Source organism: Anomaloglossus baeobatrachus, chromosome 1 (genome assembly GCF_048569485.1).
Source record: "Anomaloglossus baeobatrachus isolate aAnoBae1 chromosome 1, aAnoBae1.hap1, whole genome shotgun sequence".
In the NCBI taxonomy this organism is placed as follows: Eukaryota; Metazoa; Chordata; class Amphibia; order Anura; family Aromobatidae; genus Anomaloglossus; species Anomaloglossus baeobatrachus.
Window position 1 is genome coordinate 578,523,803 of NC_134353.1, and position 17,904 is coordinate 578,541,706.

The following is a 17,904-nucleotide window of genomic DNA, read 5'->3' on the forward strand; positions in this document are numbered from 1 at the left end:
TGACAAGTACATATACTCATGCTGAAACAAAAGAGCTGGACGAGTAAAAGGAGGACACACAGATGTAGTAGTATCTCCAAATGAACATCGATGCCATAACGGTGCAACTGGAACCTTGCTCATTTTAGGCTTCCAAACTGGAAAAATAGCCTGAGCTCGCCACTTACACCTTGGGGATCTTGTGTCCCGCAGCCAGCGTTCTCTCGGAATGTGTTTTCGGTGCTGCTGGGGGTGTGCTGACAGATAAGAGCACGAGACTATCCAGTGAATGTGGACAGACTAACGTTCATCAAGATGAACAAGTCATGAATCCGCAAGGACTTTTCTACCCCTGTGTCATCCTGGGGAGAGTAAAGGCTTGTGGCTTTTTGATAGTGCTTCATGCAAATCAACATTTTAAGTTTGCAACTGTGGAACAATTTATGCCACTGAAGTGGTGTGTGTGGCCAAATTTTTGGAAAACATTGAGACTCTTGTTGGAGTCCCCTTGCTGTGTTTTACATGATTTTAGAAGGGCATGACATGGCTAAGAGGTTGACTTCAGTATCTGCAAGCTGTTTGCTACAGAAATGCTGCCTTTCAGCCCGATGGGCACAGAGGATTTTCGAGACCTTATGTCCATTGCAGTGCCCCAAGAGCAGATGCCCAGTCGAAACTACATCTCCAAGAAAAATGTGCCTGCGCTACACCAGCATGTCGCACACATCACCGCTTCGTTGAGAAGCTGTGTGACAGGGTGCATTTCACCACAGATACTTGGACCAGTAAGCATGGACAGGGGCATTACATGTCGCTGACTGGGTACTGGGTAACTATGGTGAGGGATGGAGAAGTGTCTGCTGTACAAGTCTTGCCGTCCCCAAGAGTTGTGCGTCAATCCTCTGTATGTAGAAGTTCCTCCACTGCTTCTGCCTCCTCAACCTTGTCTGGGTCCTCCACCTCCACCCAAATCCTGTCTGGTAAGGCCACCCGCGTTGTAACAGCGCACAAGGACTCCCACACACCTCCTTACTATGCTGGCAGCAGAGCTCAACGGCATCAGGTAGTCTTTACTTTGAAATGTATGGGAAATGTGAGTCACACCGCTGAGGAGTTGTGGTCAGCTCTGGAGACCGAGTTTCGTAAATGGTTGTCTCCACTTAACCTGCAGCCAGGGAAGGCCGTGTGCGACAATGCTGAAACCTGGGTGCAGCCTTTCGCCAGGGCAATGTGACACACGTGCCTTGTATGGCTCACGTGTTGAACCTGGTTGTCCAGCTATTTTTAAACCACTATCCCGGCCTATATGGGCTTCTGCAGAGGGCATGTTTGCTATGTGCTCACTTCCGCCATTCACACCCCGCAGCTCAACAACTTGCATTGCTCCAGAAGTCTTTCGGCCTGCCAGTTCACCGCCTGAAATGCTATGTGCCGACACGCTGGAATTTGAATCTGCACATGTTGCAGCAACTGTGGCAGCACCGTCGAGCACTGGTGCAATACGTTGTGACGTATAGCCTGGGCTAACGAGATCCAGAGGTGGGGCAGATCACGCTGCTGGAGTGGTCTCAGATCAAGGACCTATGCACCTTTCTGCACAGGTTCGAAATGGCGACGAAGATGTATAGCGCTCACTATGCCATTATCAGAATGACAATTCCAGTCATCTACATGCTGGAGAACACTATAAACATTACTCAGTAAGTCAGGTGGTGGGACAAGAGGAGGAAGTACAGGAGGAGTCATATGCGGAAGGGATAATAAGATCTCCAAGGTCCAGACGGTCAGAGGCACCAAGGCGGCAGGCATGGGACAGACGGTGGGGGAGAGGGATTAACAAGGGCGCATGGTAGCAGCCAAATTGTTGAGGAAGGTGCAGAAGCCCAGGAAGAAATGGAGGACAAACTGGCCATGGGCATGGAAGACTCAGCAGATGAGGGAGACCTTGGTCAAATTTCGGTTGTTCGAAGTAGGGGGGAGATGTCAGAGCAAGGAAGCACGGTTATCACCACGCCGCTAAAAACACAGCAGGGACTTGGTCCGCAAGACACATGAGCGCCTTCTTGCTGCACTACCTACAACCTGACCCTCAGATTGTCAGAATTAGAAGCAATGCTGACTACTGGGTTGCCACACTCTTAGATCCCCGTTACAAGTCAAAATTTGCCGAAATAATTCCAGCCATAGAAAGGGACGCACGTATGCAGGAGTATCAGCAGAAGCTGTTTTGCAATCTTAGATCTGCTTTTCCACTAAACACCAGTGCTGCACAGAGTGAATCTCCCAGTTGTAACTTGCCAAGCATGGGACTGTCTCGTCATCATCAGTCAAACCGTACCAGCAACACCGTATCTGGTGGTAACAGCATATTTATGGAATCGTTTCATAATTTTTTTAGACCATCCTTTGCAACGTCATAAGAGACAAGAAGTCTCACACATAGTCAACGGCTGGAGAGGATGATACAGGAGTATCTCCAAGTGAACATCAATGCCATGATTGTGCAACTGGAGCCTTGCTCATTTTGGGCTTCCAATCTTGAAAAATGGCCTGAGCTCGCCACTTGCGCCTTGGAGATATCCGAAGGTACGAGTTCCCGTGGGCACATAGCCTTAGACCGACTACATACACAATAAGACTTGCTGCCTCTGCTCTGTCAGTTTGTCAGTTAGGCTATGTGCACACAGTGCGTTTTTTTGACGCTGCGTTTTTGTGCGTTTTTCGCCGCTAAAAACGCACAAAAACGCAAGTGCGTCAAAAAAACGCGGCAAAAAACGCACGCGTTTTGCCGCGTTTTTTTGCTGCGTTTTTGCTCACTGCGTCCTTATGCGTTTTTTTATCAGTGAACAAAAAAAAAAGGTCTGATGTCATTTCCTTCTTCAATGTGTTCTTCATTCTCCACTAGTGTATGCAGAAGAGCAGACAGCTGCAGAACTACAAGGCTCAGCATCCTCCATCCAATAGTGTATGCAGGAGAGCAGACAACAGCTGTCGAACTACAAGGCTCAGCATGCATCCTCCTTGCAGGATTTCTTTGCCCCCCCAAACAAAAAAAATGACGTGGGCTTCGCCATATTTTTGCATGCTAGCCGGGTACAGCAGGCAGGTACGGGCTGCCCCCAACCCCCAGCTGCCTATTTGTATCCGGCTGGGAACCAAAAATATAGGGAAGCTTTTTTTTTTTTTTTTTTTTTAATTATTTCATGAATTTCATGAAATAATTTAAAAAAAAAAAAATGACGTGAGCTTCGCCCAATTTTTGAGTCCAGCCGGGTACAACTAGGCAGCTGGGGATTGGAATCCACAGTGCAGGGTGCCCATGCTTTCTGGGCACCCCCGCTGTGAATTGCAGTCCCGCAGCCACCCCAGAAAATGGCGCTTTCATAGAAGCGCCATCTTCTGGCGCTATATCCAACTCTTCCAGCTGCCCTGATGCCGGGTGGCTCGCCGGGTAATAATGGGGTTAGGGCTAGCTGTATAGCTGGCCCTAAGCCCGAAATTCATGGTGTCACGCCAATATTAGACATGGCCACCATGAATTTCTAGTAAAGATAAAAAAAAAAACACACAGAAAAATATATTTTTATTAGAAATAAAACACAACACAATTAGTGACTCCATCTTTATTGAAATAAAGAACCCCCCTCCTCCGCAGTAATCCTGGGTTAGGGTCCCGCGCCGTCCAATCCGGATCCAATATCATCTGATCGGTTTGCTGGAAGGCAAAGCGATCAGATGATGTGTCAGGTTCCAGGGGCTGAATCCCATCACACATCAGCTGATTGTATAAAAGCCGTTTATACAATCAGCAGATGCATCGGTGCAAAAAAAAAAAATAATAATACTCACTTATGTGCTGATTACCGGAAGCTCCTGCAGCGATGGGGCGGGAGTCTGATCCTGTCCGATCGCTGCAGCAGCTGTCGGTAATCAGGGATGAAGTCTCCTGACGCATCCGCTGATACCGGCCGGGCGCCCGTGTCACCGCGATACTTACGATCAGCTGATGCGTCAGGTGACTGCATCAGGTGATCCATCGCCAGGTCCTGCATCCATCGGAGGTTTCCCGGCCGTCTGCACACTGCCGGAGCGGCGATACCGTGAGAGGAGCTGGGAGCGGGCATGGCACCGGGAGTCTGCAGACAGGTGAGTATAACTTTTTTTTTTTTCTACTGTTAACTTTTGTTTTCACAGCCGCTTCCACCTCCTGCCTGTACATGGCGCCGCACGGCAGCATACATGCACAGGACGGGAGGTGGACGCGGCGGTGATGGTACCGGGAGGATTCACGCTTCTGTATATACTGACAGAAGGAATCCTCTTCCTGTACACGTCACTTTACTACCCACCTCCTGCGTTTATAGCTGCGTTTTTGGTCTTAGAAACGCACCAAACGCAGCTATTTGCATTTCTCATTGCGTCTTTCGACATCCCATTGAACTCAATGGATGAAAAGCGCAGTGAAAAACGCGGGAATAATTGACATGCTGCGTTTTTGTGGTCACCACAAAAACGCAGCTGAAAAAAAACGCTGTGTGGGGACAGCAAAAATGAAAACTCAGACTTTGCTGGGGAAGCAAAGTCATGCAGTTTTGAGGGCAAAAACGCACCTGAAAAACGCGCAAAAACGCCGAGAAAAACGCACTGTGTGCACATAGCCTTACAGTTAAAATCCTAGAGGAACAGCGACACGTTTGCATTGACTGTTTCTTTACAAAATTTCCAGGACTGTGTTGCTGAGCTGTGTGCTTTGCCTTACCACTTATCATCTGCCTTATCTGTGAGGCTTCAGCAAACAAGGGTATTCAGGGGTGTTAATGGGTTTTGTCTATGTTTTAGGTAGATAAGTTGTAAGCTCTTGTGCTGCGCCACTGGTAGATCGTGTGTGCGCACACACACACACACACACACACACACACTTCACAGAGGGATTACAAGGTATTAGGCGACTGTTTAGACAGTCCCTTGGTTAGGCAAAGGTTGGTGAGAAGGGGGTATAAATCACCATTACGGGTGGCGCAGCATAGGGGTGTAGGCTTTTGGACTTGTGAATAGATTGTGCTATTCTGTTTTATGCATGGTTGTTAGTGTTTGTTTTGGTAAAGTTAAACAATCATTTATCAACCCAACTGCCTAGAGTCCTTTTCCTGGTGCGTGGTTTTGCTGTATACTGGGGAGCCCACCCTGTACACGACTTTAAATGAAGCATAAGTCCAAGTGGGAAGGTCACTGTGCTACAATGCGGCCTAGCGTGGCGGGGCAACCACCGTCTGCCATATCAAGTGCATCTGCGTGCTCTTCATCCTCTGACTGTGGGGACAGCAGTCACAAATGCTTTTGAACGCAGACCTTCCACCTCTTTACCCGCAAGAGGCAGTGTGATTGGCAGGTCGTCAGTTGTTTTGGAAGTGGAAACAGCTGCTGGTGTTGAGCTCTCTCAGACATGGAGAGCACCACCTTTGGATGAAGGCAACATTATATCTACGCCTGCACCTTCCTCACAGAGTGGCTGGACTACCTGCAGTTAAAAAAAAAAAAATAGTGTAGCAGAAATGGAGAGGTGGTGTAGAATGCAGAGGTGGTGGAGCTTTCTTGTCAGCAGAGGAACGTCACTGACTATCCCAGACAATTATACTATGCCCCAAGGAATTACCTGAGCTGATTTAGACAGACGCTGTGAAAAACCCTTACACAGCGCTGGCACAGACCTGCCTAGCAAAAATGGCTATGAACTGCTCTAATCTAGCCCTGAAAAGGGCTGAACTTAAAACTAGTCCCTACTTCCTAAACCGATGTCTCGATTGCACTTTATAGTGCCAACAGCAGCAGCAGCGGTGAGTGTCACACACCCACAGCACTGAGATAATGGCGGCGATGGGGAAAATGGCCGGGTGTTATAGGGCAAGGACATGTGACATGCACAGCCAATGAAACATGCCCTTGCTTGTCTGGCAAAAATCCACTTTGCTGTGTGTGTTTGTCTGTGAAGAACGACCTCTCTGGTTGTTGGGGACGTGTCACACAGCAGCTATTTGACAACTCACACCTATGTTAGGGGCGTGGTGTTTGGCGCTGAAGCCACCTAGGTGTCCTTTTTACACGCCCCCTCAGGATTGGTGATCGCTAGTGCGTTCTTATTGGCGACCCCGAGCTTGGAAAGATTGGCAAAAGTCGCGCTTGTATATCCTTTGTTCCTGAGCTTCTGTTGCTTAGCGGATCTTTATAGAGTTCTTTGTGCGGCGACTCCACACTGGTTTATCTATACAGCATCAATACAGCTTCAATCAAATGATGCTTACCGTATAGGCTTTATTGTATTGCAGACTGGAGAACTCTCTAATGATCCGCAAACCAGCATGCTCAGGAACAAGGTAGCTTTGAAACAAAGGACGGAAGCGCTAAAGTTGTCTTTTCAGTGAAAGCCGACCAATCAGAACGCAACAGCGACCACCAATAGGAGGTAAGGGGGCAGGAAAGGGAACGCTATAGGACGCCTACGGGCTGTGTTCTAAGTCTCTAATGATGTCGTTGTAACGGTGTCAAACACACAGATGCATGCTGCGCAGCGGGAAACAAAAAGACCAAAAAATGTTCCTGAGAGATGTGTAGCGATCAGCGACCTCACAGCGTGGGCCAGGTCGCTGATGCGTGTCACATCACACACTGCCATGTCGCTGGGGAGGTCGTTATTACGTCACAAAACCAGAGACATTACAGCAATATCGCTAGCGATGTTGCAGTGTGTAAAGGGGCCTTCAGTACTGAGGGGGCTCAGCTTCAAATAAAAATATACAACACATGTCATAAAAGTTAAACTTTTATTCTGAATTCACACTTCTTGGAGATGAATATTGCGATGTTCAAGTTTAATACATTTACTTGCAGTGCCAGCATATTTAGCAAGTTACTTAGTAAATCTTTAACATTCACTGTCGTTTTAACAACGATTGCATAAATCCATAAAAGGTAAAATACACATTTTTGCAAGATATTTTATCACAAAAATGTGTTTTTATGTTATGAGCCATTTATTCCCCTCCCCACTGAAGCCACCATTAACTCGGAAGGGAAAAAAAACCAAAACAAAAAAAACCAAATGCTCAAATCCTCTTGGACAAAAGAGAAACTACCAGTATAGTGAGATGTTAGGGTAATCCTCTTCCACTCAATGGAGAGGAACGGAGAGGTGAGAAGGAAAAGTGAGGCAAGAAGCAGAGGTAGAGACACGGCAGATTGTATTGGAGATAGTATGTGATTTTTAGCTTTTTATTTTTAAGCTTAATCTATAACACTTTACCTGGTAGTGTTTAAGAGAGCCATTGATAAGCAGTGTTGATTGCTTCTCCACCCTCTCAATGATTGCATGAGCCACTCCATAATATGACGCCGACTGCTCAGCATCAGCCTGCAAGCTATACTCATCATCAACATCTTGTTTTGCAGTCCTGAAGTAGAAAAACAATGTGTTATTTCATGGGCAATTAAAAAAAAAGTCAATATCAATTACTGGAATATATACCGTATTTTTTGGATTATAAAACGCACTTTTCCTCCCAAAAATTTGGGAAGAAAGTGAGAGCTGTGTATTATAATCTGAATGTAGCTTACCGGGTTGGTGGAGAGGGGTCGCAAGGGGTCGGGGAAATGCTGCAGCGACTGGGCTGGTGCGGGTCTGTGGAGGTTCGCGCTAGGGCAGCTGTGCAGTGTCAGCAGCTGCTGTGCGGGGTCTCCAGTGGCTGGTGCTGGGGCTGCTGTGCGGGGATCTCTGGCAGAGTTACTGACGCTGCGGGTCGGGTGGTGAGGACTTCAAATAATGATGCCCAGAGTCGGCGCGTGCGCAGTAGGAGCTTTTGGCTCAAGCTCTCATCTGCGCAGGCGTTGCCTCCGACTCATTGATCTCCTTCCAGTGGACTTCAGGAAAATGGCGCCCGTCCACAGGTAGTGCTTGCACAGATGAGATCTCAGCGCAGATTAACCTCTAGGCTCAATGGCAAGCAGACTCTGGGCGCCATTTCTTTGAAGCCTTCACAGTCCGCAGCCGCTGCAGCTGTTGCAGCCCAAGCACAGCTGCCCCAGCACGGCAGCACGAGCCTCCGCCGCAGCTGGAGCTCCAGTCTCCCTAGCTCCACCAGCACAGCATAGCTTCCTCCACCACCGCTACTGCCTCCTCCGGTAAGAGATTACAAGACTGACCCCATTTTTTTTTCACCTTTTCTTGCTCTGAATTTTGAGTACGTCTTATAATCCGGTGCGTCTTATAACACGAAAAATATGGTAACTGCAACTAGATAAATTAGGAACTTTTCGGCTATAAAACTAGTTCCAAAAAGAAAATGGTGTTACAGATTATAAAACAAAATTAGAAGTAACCTGGAATTAGATTAAAGGGAACCTGTCAGCAGAAATTTCGCCCAAAAGCTAAAAGATTCCCCCTCTGCAGCTCCTGGGCTGCATTCTAGGAAGGTCCCTGTTATTATTGTGCCCCATGTGAGACCAAAATAAAGCCTTTATAAAGTTCTACCTTTTTGTATGCAGCTTCTGTAAATGTGTCACGGGGGCGGGCTCTCTGACGTCCGTTATTCTGCCTCCTGGTCCTGTATGCCGCCCCCATCGCTCCTTTCCATATCTGATGCACCGCCCACTGCTCCAGCCATCCCCGTGCATGCCCAGTGCCAGTCTCACAGGACTGAGCACTGTGACTGCTGGTGATGTGTGCGCAGGCAAGTGATTATGGACGGGGCTGTGACTGTTATCAGCAAGTACCCGGCCATAATCTCTTGAGCGCGCAAACCTCTCCAGCATTCACACTGAGCTCAGTGTAGATGCTAGACTGTATGGGCTGCTTCCAGGGATGACGTCCCTTTGTCATGTGATAGTATTTCGAACACGCCCCTATCACATGACAAAGGGACGTCATCCCTGGAAGCAGCCCATACAGTCTAGCATCTACACTGAGCTCAGTGTGAATGCTGGAGAGGTTTGCGCGCTCAAGAGATTATGGCCGGGTACTTGCTGATAACAGTCACAGCCCCGTCCATAATCACTTGCCTGCGCAGACGTCACCAGCAGTCACAGTGCTCAGTCCTGTGAGACTGGCACTGGGCATGCGCGGGGATGGCTGGAGCAGTGGGCGGTGCATCAGATATGGAAAGGAGCGATGGGGGCGGCATACAGGACCAGGGGGCAGAATAACGGACGGCAGAGAGCCCGCCCCCGTGTCAGATTTACAGAAGCTGCATACAAAAAGGTAGAACTTTATAAAGGCTTTATTTTGGTCTCACATGGGGCACAATAATAACAGGGACCTTCCTAGAATGCAGCCCAGGAGCTGCAGAGGGGGAATCTTTTAGCTTTTGGGCGAAATTTCTGATGACAGGTTCCCTTTAAGAACAATGTTAAGACAATAATTGGTTATGACCGTTAGCATCACTAAAATGAGCCAGATTCCTTCTATGACCTAAATAAATATTTAATGCAAAGACGATAACACCTTCATCACTTTTATAGATCCACATAATTCCATGATGTTGAATCCAGGCAATGTGTTGATAAAGGCAAAAATCCTCTGAAAAGATGCGGCTTTGCTTTGAAGATCCCAAGATGGCAATTTAGTCTCTATCCATGGGATAACTTACTGGTTGCTGGGGGTGTGTAAAGCCACAGTTTGCATAGAGCAGAGATGCAAATGCACAACTTCCACTCTATTCATTGTCTTTTGGATTGTCAGAAAAGGAGAACTCTGAATGATGAAAAGTGCTTGATGAGTAGAGTAAGGCTATGTGCGCACGTTGCGTAATTACATGCAGTTACGCTGCGCTTTGTAGCGCAGCGTAACAGCATGCGTCCTGCGTCCCCTGCACAATCTATGGAGATTGTGCGGGAGCCGTGCGCACGTGGCGTATTAGAGCGCAGCGCTTCGGCTGCTGCCCGAAGCGCGCGTTCTAAGAAGTGACATGTCATTTCTTCCGTGCACTTTGCCTGCAGTCCCCGCTCTGTCTATGGCAGGAGCTGCAGTCAGAGCACATGGAATCTGCTCTTTTTTTTTCACTTCGGACATTTTCTGCAGCGATTTGAAGCGCACGTGTGCTCTTCAGATCGCTGCAGAAATTTCTGCAGGGACTGTACGCAACGTGCGCACATAGCCTATAACATTTTCACAAAATGTTGATTGCATCAACAGGTATCCTTAGGTAGAAGTGTCTGTAACGTATGATTAAAGCCTGATTACTAATGAGCGAATTGGTTGAATATCGCGGGTTCTCAGATGTTTTGTCCGCGAAACCATGACCACATCGCACAGGCTTACTTCACTCCATAACGTGCACAGGCACAGCAGGGAGAGCCATTCACAGTCTCTGAAGTGTGTCAAAATTACTTCCATTATACTCATTACTCGAGTTGAGCACTTTCAGAGCATCAGACCTGCTCGCCTCAAGGACCTAGCACCCGAGCATTTTAGTGCTGTCTCATCGCTAGTGATTAATATTAAAAAGCTCAAATTTATGTTCTTCTAATGGAAGACTGGAATCAGTGAAGGGCCACCCCTTTGTTATGCAGAGTACATTTATTGTATATATACAGGCAGGTCATGTGCTGCCATATCTGGATAGGCACGGAGTTGGAGCATTTTAGCTTGGTTCTTGTGGAGGTCTCAGGCATTGGATGGGAAGGAAGAGCCCCTCGTCCCTCCTCACTCTGAGGATTTCTGCAGCTCTGCTTAATAGGATGTGATTCTTAACCCCTTCTGTTTAGTACTTTTGTTTTTTCTTCCCCTTCTTCAGAGAGCATTAACTTTTTTTTATCTTTGCTTCACTAATCAACATGGTCACATGGGGGCTTGTTTTTTCAAAATGAGCTGTAGTTTTAAAATACACCATTCATTTTAACGGAAAAAGAGGAAAAAATTTAAGTTTTTTTCAACCGTGTTGAGTGTGCTTTTAATATGACCTGGCAACATATTCTTTAGGTCAGTATGTTTTCCGGCAATACCAAACAGTTTTATTTTGTTAAGTAGTAAAACAAATTGGGTAATTTGAGAAAAAAAGAGAATTTTGTTTACTTACCGTAAATTCTTTTTCTTGTAGTTCCGACATGGGAGACCCAAACCATGGGTGTATAGCTAGCGCCTCCGGAGGACACACAAAGCACTACACTCAAATGTGTAGCTCCTCCCTCCGGGCTATATACACCCCCTGGATGACAATCTACCCAGTTCAGTGCAAAAGCTGAAGGAGGACATCCACCCATAAGTAGAGATAGAGTAAAACTCGGCAAAACCAGAACTCTGTCTACTAACAACAGCCGTGAAACACACGGAACAAAAACTGCCAACAGGCAACAGGGAGGGTGCTGGGTCTCCCATGTCGGAACTACAAGAAAAAGAATTTACGGTAAGTAAACAAAATTCTCTTTTTCTTTATCGTTCCTTCCATGGGAGACCCAAACCATGGGACGTTCCAAAGCAGTCCATGGGTGGGAAATAAACTAAACTGAGAAGTAGGCAAAACCTAACTTCACAAATGGGCGACAGCCGCCTGAAGGATGCGTCTGCCCAAGCTCGCATCTGCCAAAGCATGAGCATGCACTTTGTAGTGCTTAGAAAAAGTGTGCAGACTGGACCAAGTGGCAGCCTGACACACCTGCTGAGCCGTAGCCTGGTGTCTGAAAGCCCAGGAGGCACCGACAGCTCTGGTCGAGTGCGCTTTAATCCCCGGCGGGGGAGGCACCTGAGAACACTGGTAGGCATCGGCGATAGCCGACCTAAACCAACGAGCCAGGGTCGGTTTAGACGCCGAAAGGCCCTTGCGCTGACCCGTGGTTAGCACAAAAAGTGAGGTGCACCGCCGAAAAACGGCGGTGCGAGACACAGATTCGGAGCGCCCGCACCAAATCCAAGGTGTGCAACGCCTTCTCAAAGCGATGCACAGGGGCCGGACAAAGAGAGGGCAATGAAATGTCCTGGTTAAGGTGGAAGGAAGACACCACCTTAGGGAGAAAGTCCGGAGTCGGACGCAGAACCACCTTGTCCTGGTGAAACACCAAAAAGGGGGATTCCGAAGAAAGCGCAGCCAAATCAGAAACTCTCCTGAGAGAAGTTATGGCTACTAGAAAGACAACTTTCTGTGAAAGTCTAGACAAGGGAACTTCCCTGAGAGGCTCAAAAGGGGGTTTCTGTAAGGCCGTGAGGACCAGATTAAGGTCCCAGGGATCCAAGGGCCGTCGGTAAGGAGGGATGATGTGAGATGCGCCCTGCATGAAGGTGCGCACCTGAGCCAGTCGGGCGATACGCCGCTGGAACAATACCGACAAAGCCGACACCTGTCCCTTAAGGGAAGTGAGGGACAGACCCAACTGCAGACCTGACTGTAGAAAAGACAGGATGGTCGGCAAGGCGAACGGCCAAGGAGCATGGCCGGAAGAGCGACACCAGGACAGGAAAATTCTCCAAGTCCTGTGGTAAATCTTAGCCGAGGAAGACTTCCGAGCCTGAGTCATGGTGGAGATGACCTCAGAGGGAATGCCTGAAGCCGTCAGGATCCAGGACTCAAGAGCCACGCCGTCAATCTGAGAGCCGCAGAATTCTGGCGGAAGAACGGACCTTGAGAGAGAAGGTCTGGGCGGTCCGGGAGATGCCACGGCACCTCTACGGACAGGCGGAGCAGATCTGGGTACCAGGCTCGCCTGGGCCAGTCCGGAGCAATGAGTATGACTCGACGGCCCTCCATTCGGATCTTGCGCAGAACCCTGGGCAAGAGCGCTAGAGGGGGAAACACATAGGCCAGACGGAACTGAGACCAATCCTGAACCAGTGCGTCTGCTGCGAAGGCTTGAGGATCGTGGGAGCGAGCCACGTAAACCGGAACCTTGTTGTTGTGCCGGGAAGCCATTAGATCTACTTCCGGAGTGCCCCACTTGCGGCAGATCGATCTGAACACTGACGGATGCAGGGCCCACTCGCCGCCGTCCACGGTTTGACGGCTGAGATAATCGGCCTCCCAGTTTTCCACGCCTGGGATGTGGACTGCGGATATGGTGGACTTGGAGTCCTCCGTCCACTGGAGGATTCGTCGAACCTCCAACATCGCCAGACGGCTGTGAGTTCCGCCCTGGTGATTGATGTAGGCAACCGCTGTCGCGTTGTCCGACTGAACCCGAATGTGCTTGCCCGCCAATAGGTGGTGAAAGTCTAGGAGAGCTAGAAACACAGCTCTGATTTCCAGCACATTGATCGGGAGGGCTGATTCGGACGGAGTCCAAGTGCCCTGTGCTCGGTGATGGAGAAATACCGCTCCCCAGCCGGAGAGACTGGCATCCATGGTGAGGATCACCCAGGACGGAGTCAGGAAGGAACGTCCCTGTGAAAGGGAGAGGGGCTGAAGCCACCACTGAAGGGAGTTCCTGGCCTGTGATGACAGAGCCACCAGCCTGTCCAAGGAAGAGATCCGCTTGTCCCAACAGCGGAGAATGTCCAGCTGCAAGGGACGCAGATGGAACTGGGCAAAGGGAACCGCTTCTATGGACGCCACCATCTGACCCAGCACCTGCATGAGGTGTCTGATGGAATGACGGCGGTGCCTCAGCAGAGAGCGCACCGCCAGACGAAGGGACTGCTGTTTGACTAAGGGCAACTTGACAAGTGCCGGCAGAGTCTCGAATTGCATCCCTAGGTACAAAAGTACCTGGGTCGGGGTCAGAGTCGACTTGGGGAGGTTGACAAGCCACCCGAACTGAATTAGCGTGGTGACAGTGAGAGAGACACTCCGCTGGCAGTCTACACTGGATGAGGCCTTGATTAGAAGGTCGTCCAGGTAAGGAATCACTGCTAATCCCTGGAGGTGCAGGACCGCAACCACTGCTGCCATGACCTTGGTGAACACTCGAGGGGCCGTGGCTAAGCCAAAGGGAAGAGCCACGAACTGGAAGTGTTCCTCTCCGATTGCAAAGCGTAGCCAGCGCTGGTGTGAGACCGCAATAGGCACATGCAGATAGGCATCTTTGATGTCGATGGATGCCAGAAAATCTCCCTGGGTCATTGAGGCAATGACCGATCTCAGAGATTCCATGCGAAAGTGCCGCACCTGAACATGCTTGTTGAGAAGCTTGAGATCCAGGATGGGTCGGGAGGAACCGTCCTTTTTGGGGACTAGAAAGAGGTTTGAGTAGAAACCGCTGAACCGTTCCCGGGCGGGAACCGGAGCAATTACACCGTTGGCCTGCAGGGATGCCACGGCCTGAGAGAAGGCGGCGGCTTTGGAGCAGGGGGGGGTGGACAGAAAAAATCTGTTTGGCGGGCTGGAAGAAAAAGGTATCCTGTAGCCGTGGGTGATGATATCCCGCACCCACTGATCGGAGACGTGTTGCAACCACACGTCGCCAAAGTGGGAGAGCCTGCCACCGACCAAGGACTTTGCTGGCGCGGCCAGATAGTCACGAGGAGGCTGCCTTGGTGGCAGCGGCTCCTCCGGTCTTTTGAGGACGCGGCTTTGCGCGCCAGTTGGATTTACGATCCTTGGCGGTAGTGGACGAGGCCGAGGGCTTAGAGGATGACCAGTTAGAGGAACGAAAGGAACGAAACCTCGCTTGGTTCCTGCCCTGGGCAGGTTTCTTGGCTTTAGTTTGTGGCAAGGAAGTACTCTTCCCGCCAGTAGCCTCCTTAATTATGTCATCAAGCTGTTCCCCAAACAGCCGGGACCCAGCAAAAGGGAGACTCGCAAGGTACTTCTTAGAGGAAGCGTCCGCTTTCCACTCTCGAAGCCACAAGATCCTGCGGATCGCGAGGGAGTTAGCGGAGGCCACTGCCGTGCGGTGAGAAGCCTCCAGGATGGCAGACATGGCGTAGGATGCAAAAGCCGAAGCTTGAGAAGTTAAGGCATCCATCTCAGGAATAGAGTCCCTGGAGAGGGAATGAATCTCCGCCAGAGAGGCAGAGATAGCCTTAAGAGCCCATACTGCCGCAAAAGACGGGGAGAAAGAGGCTCCTGCCGCCTCAAATACAGACTTGGCCAGAAGGTCAACCTGGCGGTCAGTGGGGTCCTTAAGAGAAGTGCCGTCAGCCACAGCAACGACAGTGCGGGCTGAGATTCTGGACACCGGAGGGTCCACCTTTGGGGACTGGGCCCATTCCTTAACCACCTCTGGTGGAAAAGGAAAACGGTCATCTGAACTACGCTTCAGAAAGCGTTTGTCAGGACAGGCCCTTGGCTTGTTAACAGTGGTCTGAAAGCTGGAGTGGTTAAAAAACATACTCCTAGGTTTCTTAGGAGAGGTAAACTGATGTACCTCTACCAGAGAGGCTTGTTCCTCTGACTCTGGTGGATTGAGGTTCAGTACGGAGTTAATGGACGTAATCAAGTCACTAACATCCGCATCACCCTCAGACAAGTCAATGGGGTACATAGAGGCAGAGTCTGAGCCCACAGCAAGTGAATCCTCCTCGCCCTGCACCTCGGCTTGTGAATCAGAGCCGTGGGACGAGGAAGGAGAAGGGTCCGTGCGTCTCCGTTTAGGGGGACGAGGTCCTAGGACATGCTCTGAGTGCTCTGCAGAGCTCGGAGCCGCAGAGACACTCTGAGAGGGAGGCTGATGCATAGACAGCAGCGTCCGGGACAGCTGCCCCATGGAGTCGGCAAACGACTTGGAAAGAGCTTGTGAAAAGGATGCTACCCAAACCGGGGGTTCAGCCACCTGGGCCGGAGCAGCCGGAGGGACCCCTGCGGAGACTCCAGGCTGAGACACAACCATGTTAGCACAGGCATCACAGTGTGGGTATGTGCTTGGCTCTGGCAGAATTAGCTTACAAGCAGTGCATATAGCATACATGTTTGCAGCCTTGCTCCTAGTGACAGACATGCTGCTGTGGAGGAAGTTCTGCAGCCAGATACACTCCTGTAGAAAGCCTGAGAGTGTAATAAAAGTCCACAACCAGGGGTTGTGGCTTACCAGCCCTGGTCTCTGTGTGTCCTCCGGATTTCACCGCTCCCCTGTGAAGTGTCAGCCTTCCAGATAGTGCAGCTGCAGCTTCCAGCGCTTCCCAGTGTGAAACGCTGAGAAAATGGCGCTGGGAGAAGGAGGGGGGGCGTGTATAAGCCCAGGAGCGGGAAAAACAGAGGGCAGAGAGACACAGGAATGGTAGACAGGGGAGGGGACATCTCCCTAGAGAGGAGTGCCCTCCCCTCTGCTGGTCGGGCGGTGGGCGGCGCTGTATGCAAACATGCAGAAGGAAGCCAAAAACGAAACTAGGCCCAAACTGAAGCCGGGGCCTAGATTTTAAAGTGCGGCCGACGAGCAGGCACCGTCGGCGCGGTTCTCATGGAAAATTCCCAGAACTGGCCGAAATTAACAGTAACGCTAAAGCACATACTGTCCCCCTAATAAAAGTACCCGGGACCCCTGAAAAAACGTCTCAATACTTAGCTTTGAGACGCAGGGCCATGTCCCTGAGTGGGGGTTAACGCTCCTTCCAGCAGGGACCAGACAGGGCTGTGGATGGAGCCGGCCTCCTGCAAGCAGAGAGGACCGTGATGGCTCCCACTTCAAACAGAGCCTCGACAGAGGATGCGAAGGAGCTCGGCATGTGAAGGCTCCAGCCTTAGTAAAATCAACCTTAACAGCACCCCGCAGAGTGGAGCGTGAAGGGACATGCCGGGAGTCCAGACTGGACCCGCTTTTCTTCCAAATCTTTAAAAATTAAAATAAAAAATATCAGGAAATGAAAATGTGTGTGATCCTCCTGGAACACAAAGCGTTGAACTGGGTAGATTGTCATCCAGGGGGTGTATATAGCCCGGAGGGAGGAGCTACACATTTGAGTGTAGTGCTTTGTGTGTCCTCCGGAGGCGCTAGCTATACACCCATGGTTTGGGTCTCCCATGGAAGGAACGATAAAGAAAGAATGTTTGGACGCAGACCCCCGTAACATTTTTATTGTTATGTCGTTGTAACTGTGCAGGGGCTGTTTTTTTTGTGATGAACTGATGTTTTTATTGATTTATTATTCATATTGCAGTGTGTGTATATATATATTTTTTTTGTTAATCTATTTTTATATTATACTGCATGTTTTAGTTCCATATGGCCCTTGAACTATCAATTATTGCATATTTGGTAAAATATAAATCACAGTACTGTAATATATAGTAAAATCAAAGCTTTACTACTGAGCTCACAGGAGGGCCACGAGGGCAGCGACCTTCAGAAGGCTCCCAGCTACAATGGTGGCCCACTGGTAGCATCACGGGGGGCTGGTGGAGGCCGGAGCATGCACAATCAGACATGGACGTCATTAAATACCACTGTCAAGAGTATGAAGATTGCTGTAGTTACAGGCAGATATCGACTTTGTAGCACAGCCAGTATCAGCCTGGTATGCTGTAGGCTGAGCCTCCTCCATACACCGAGAATAATAACAATCACCAAATATAAATGATAAAGTATTTACAGACTAACACTGTGGATTCATTATCCAGTCATAGAAGGATTAGAAGGCTGAACTCTATCAATCCCAATTTAACACAGGTCCATGCCAGGGAGACCAATATACAGGTAGTCCTCGACTTACGATGATCTGTTCTTACGCGGCGTCGTAAACCGAATTTCGATGTAAGTCGGACCATACGTTCATACAGTACTGTACCATAATAACCGTACAGTACTGCAAACACTTAGCATGGGAGGCAGCTGCAGAAGGTGCTGGAGATACTGGGGACGGTATCAGATGAGTCTGGCTTACGTTTGGGAGCCATAATGAAGGGTTTTATGGCGTGCAGAAGACTCGTTTTCCTCTGTACAGCACTGGACTAGAGCGTCGTATAAAGCGTCGTAACCACGAAACGATGTAACTCGAGACCGTTGTAACCCGAGGACTACCTGTAATACTACAGTGATGAAATGAGTCTACCCGTGATCTCCTAACTACACCTGTAGGAC

The 17,904-nt window shown here is 49.5% G+C and overlaps 1 protein-coding gene across 7 annotated transcripts in view; it reads right to left on the reverse strand.

Annotated features, from left to right (window-relative positions):
• The window catches only part of SMARCA2 (SWI/SNF related BAF chromatin remodeling complex subunit ATPase 2), a 382,091-nt gene that overhangs the window by 182,521 nt on the left and 181,666 nt on the right, over positions 1 to 17,904 (reverse strand). For all 7 annotated transcript variants that reach the window (XM_075317706.1, XM_075317698.1, XM_075317689.1 and 4 more), the window contains exon 15: positions 7,277 to 7,424. In XM_075317706.1, the coding sequence (XP_075173821.1) occupies positions 7,277 to 7,424 (148 nt within the window). The remainder of the gene's footprint in view (positions 1 to 7,276; positions 7,425 to 17,904) is intronic.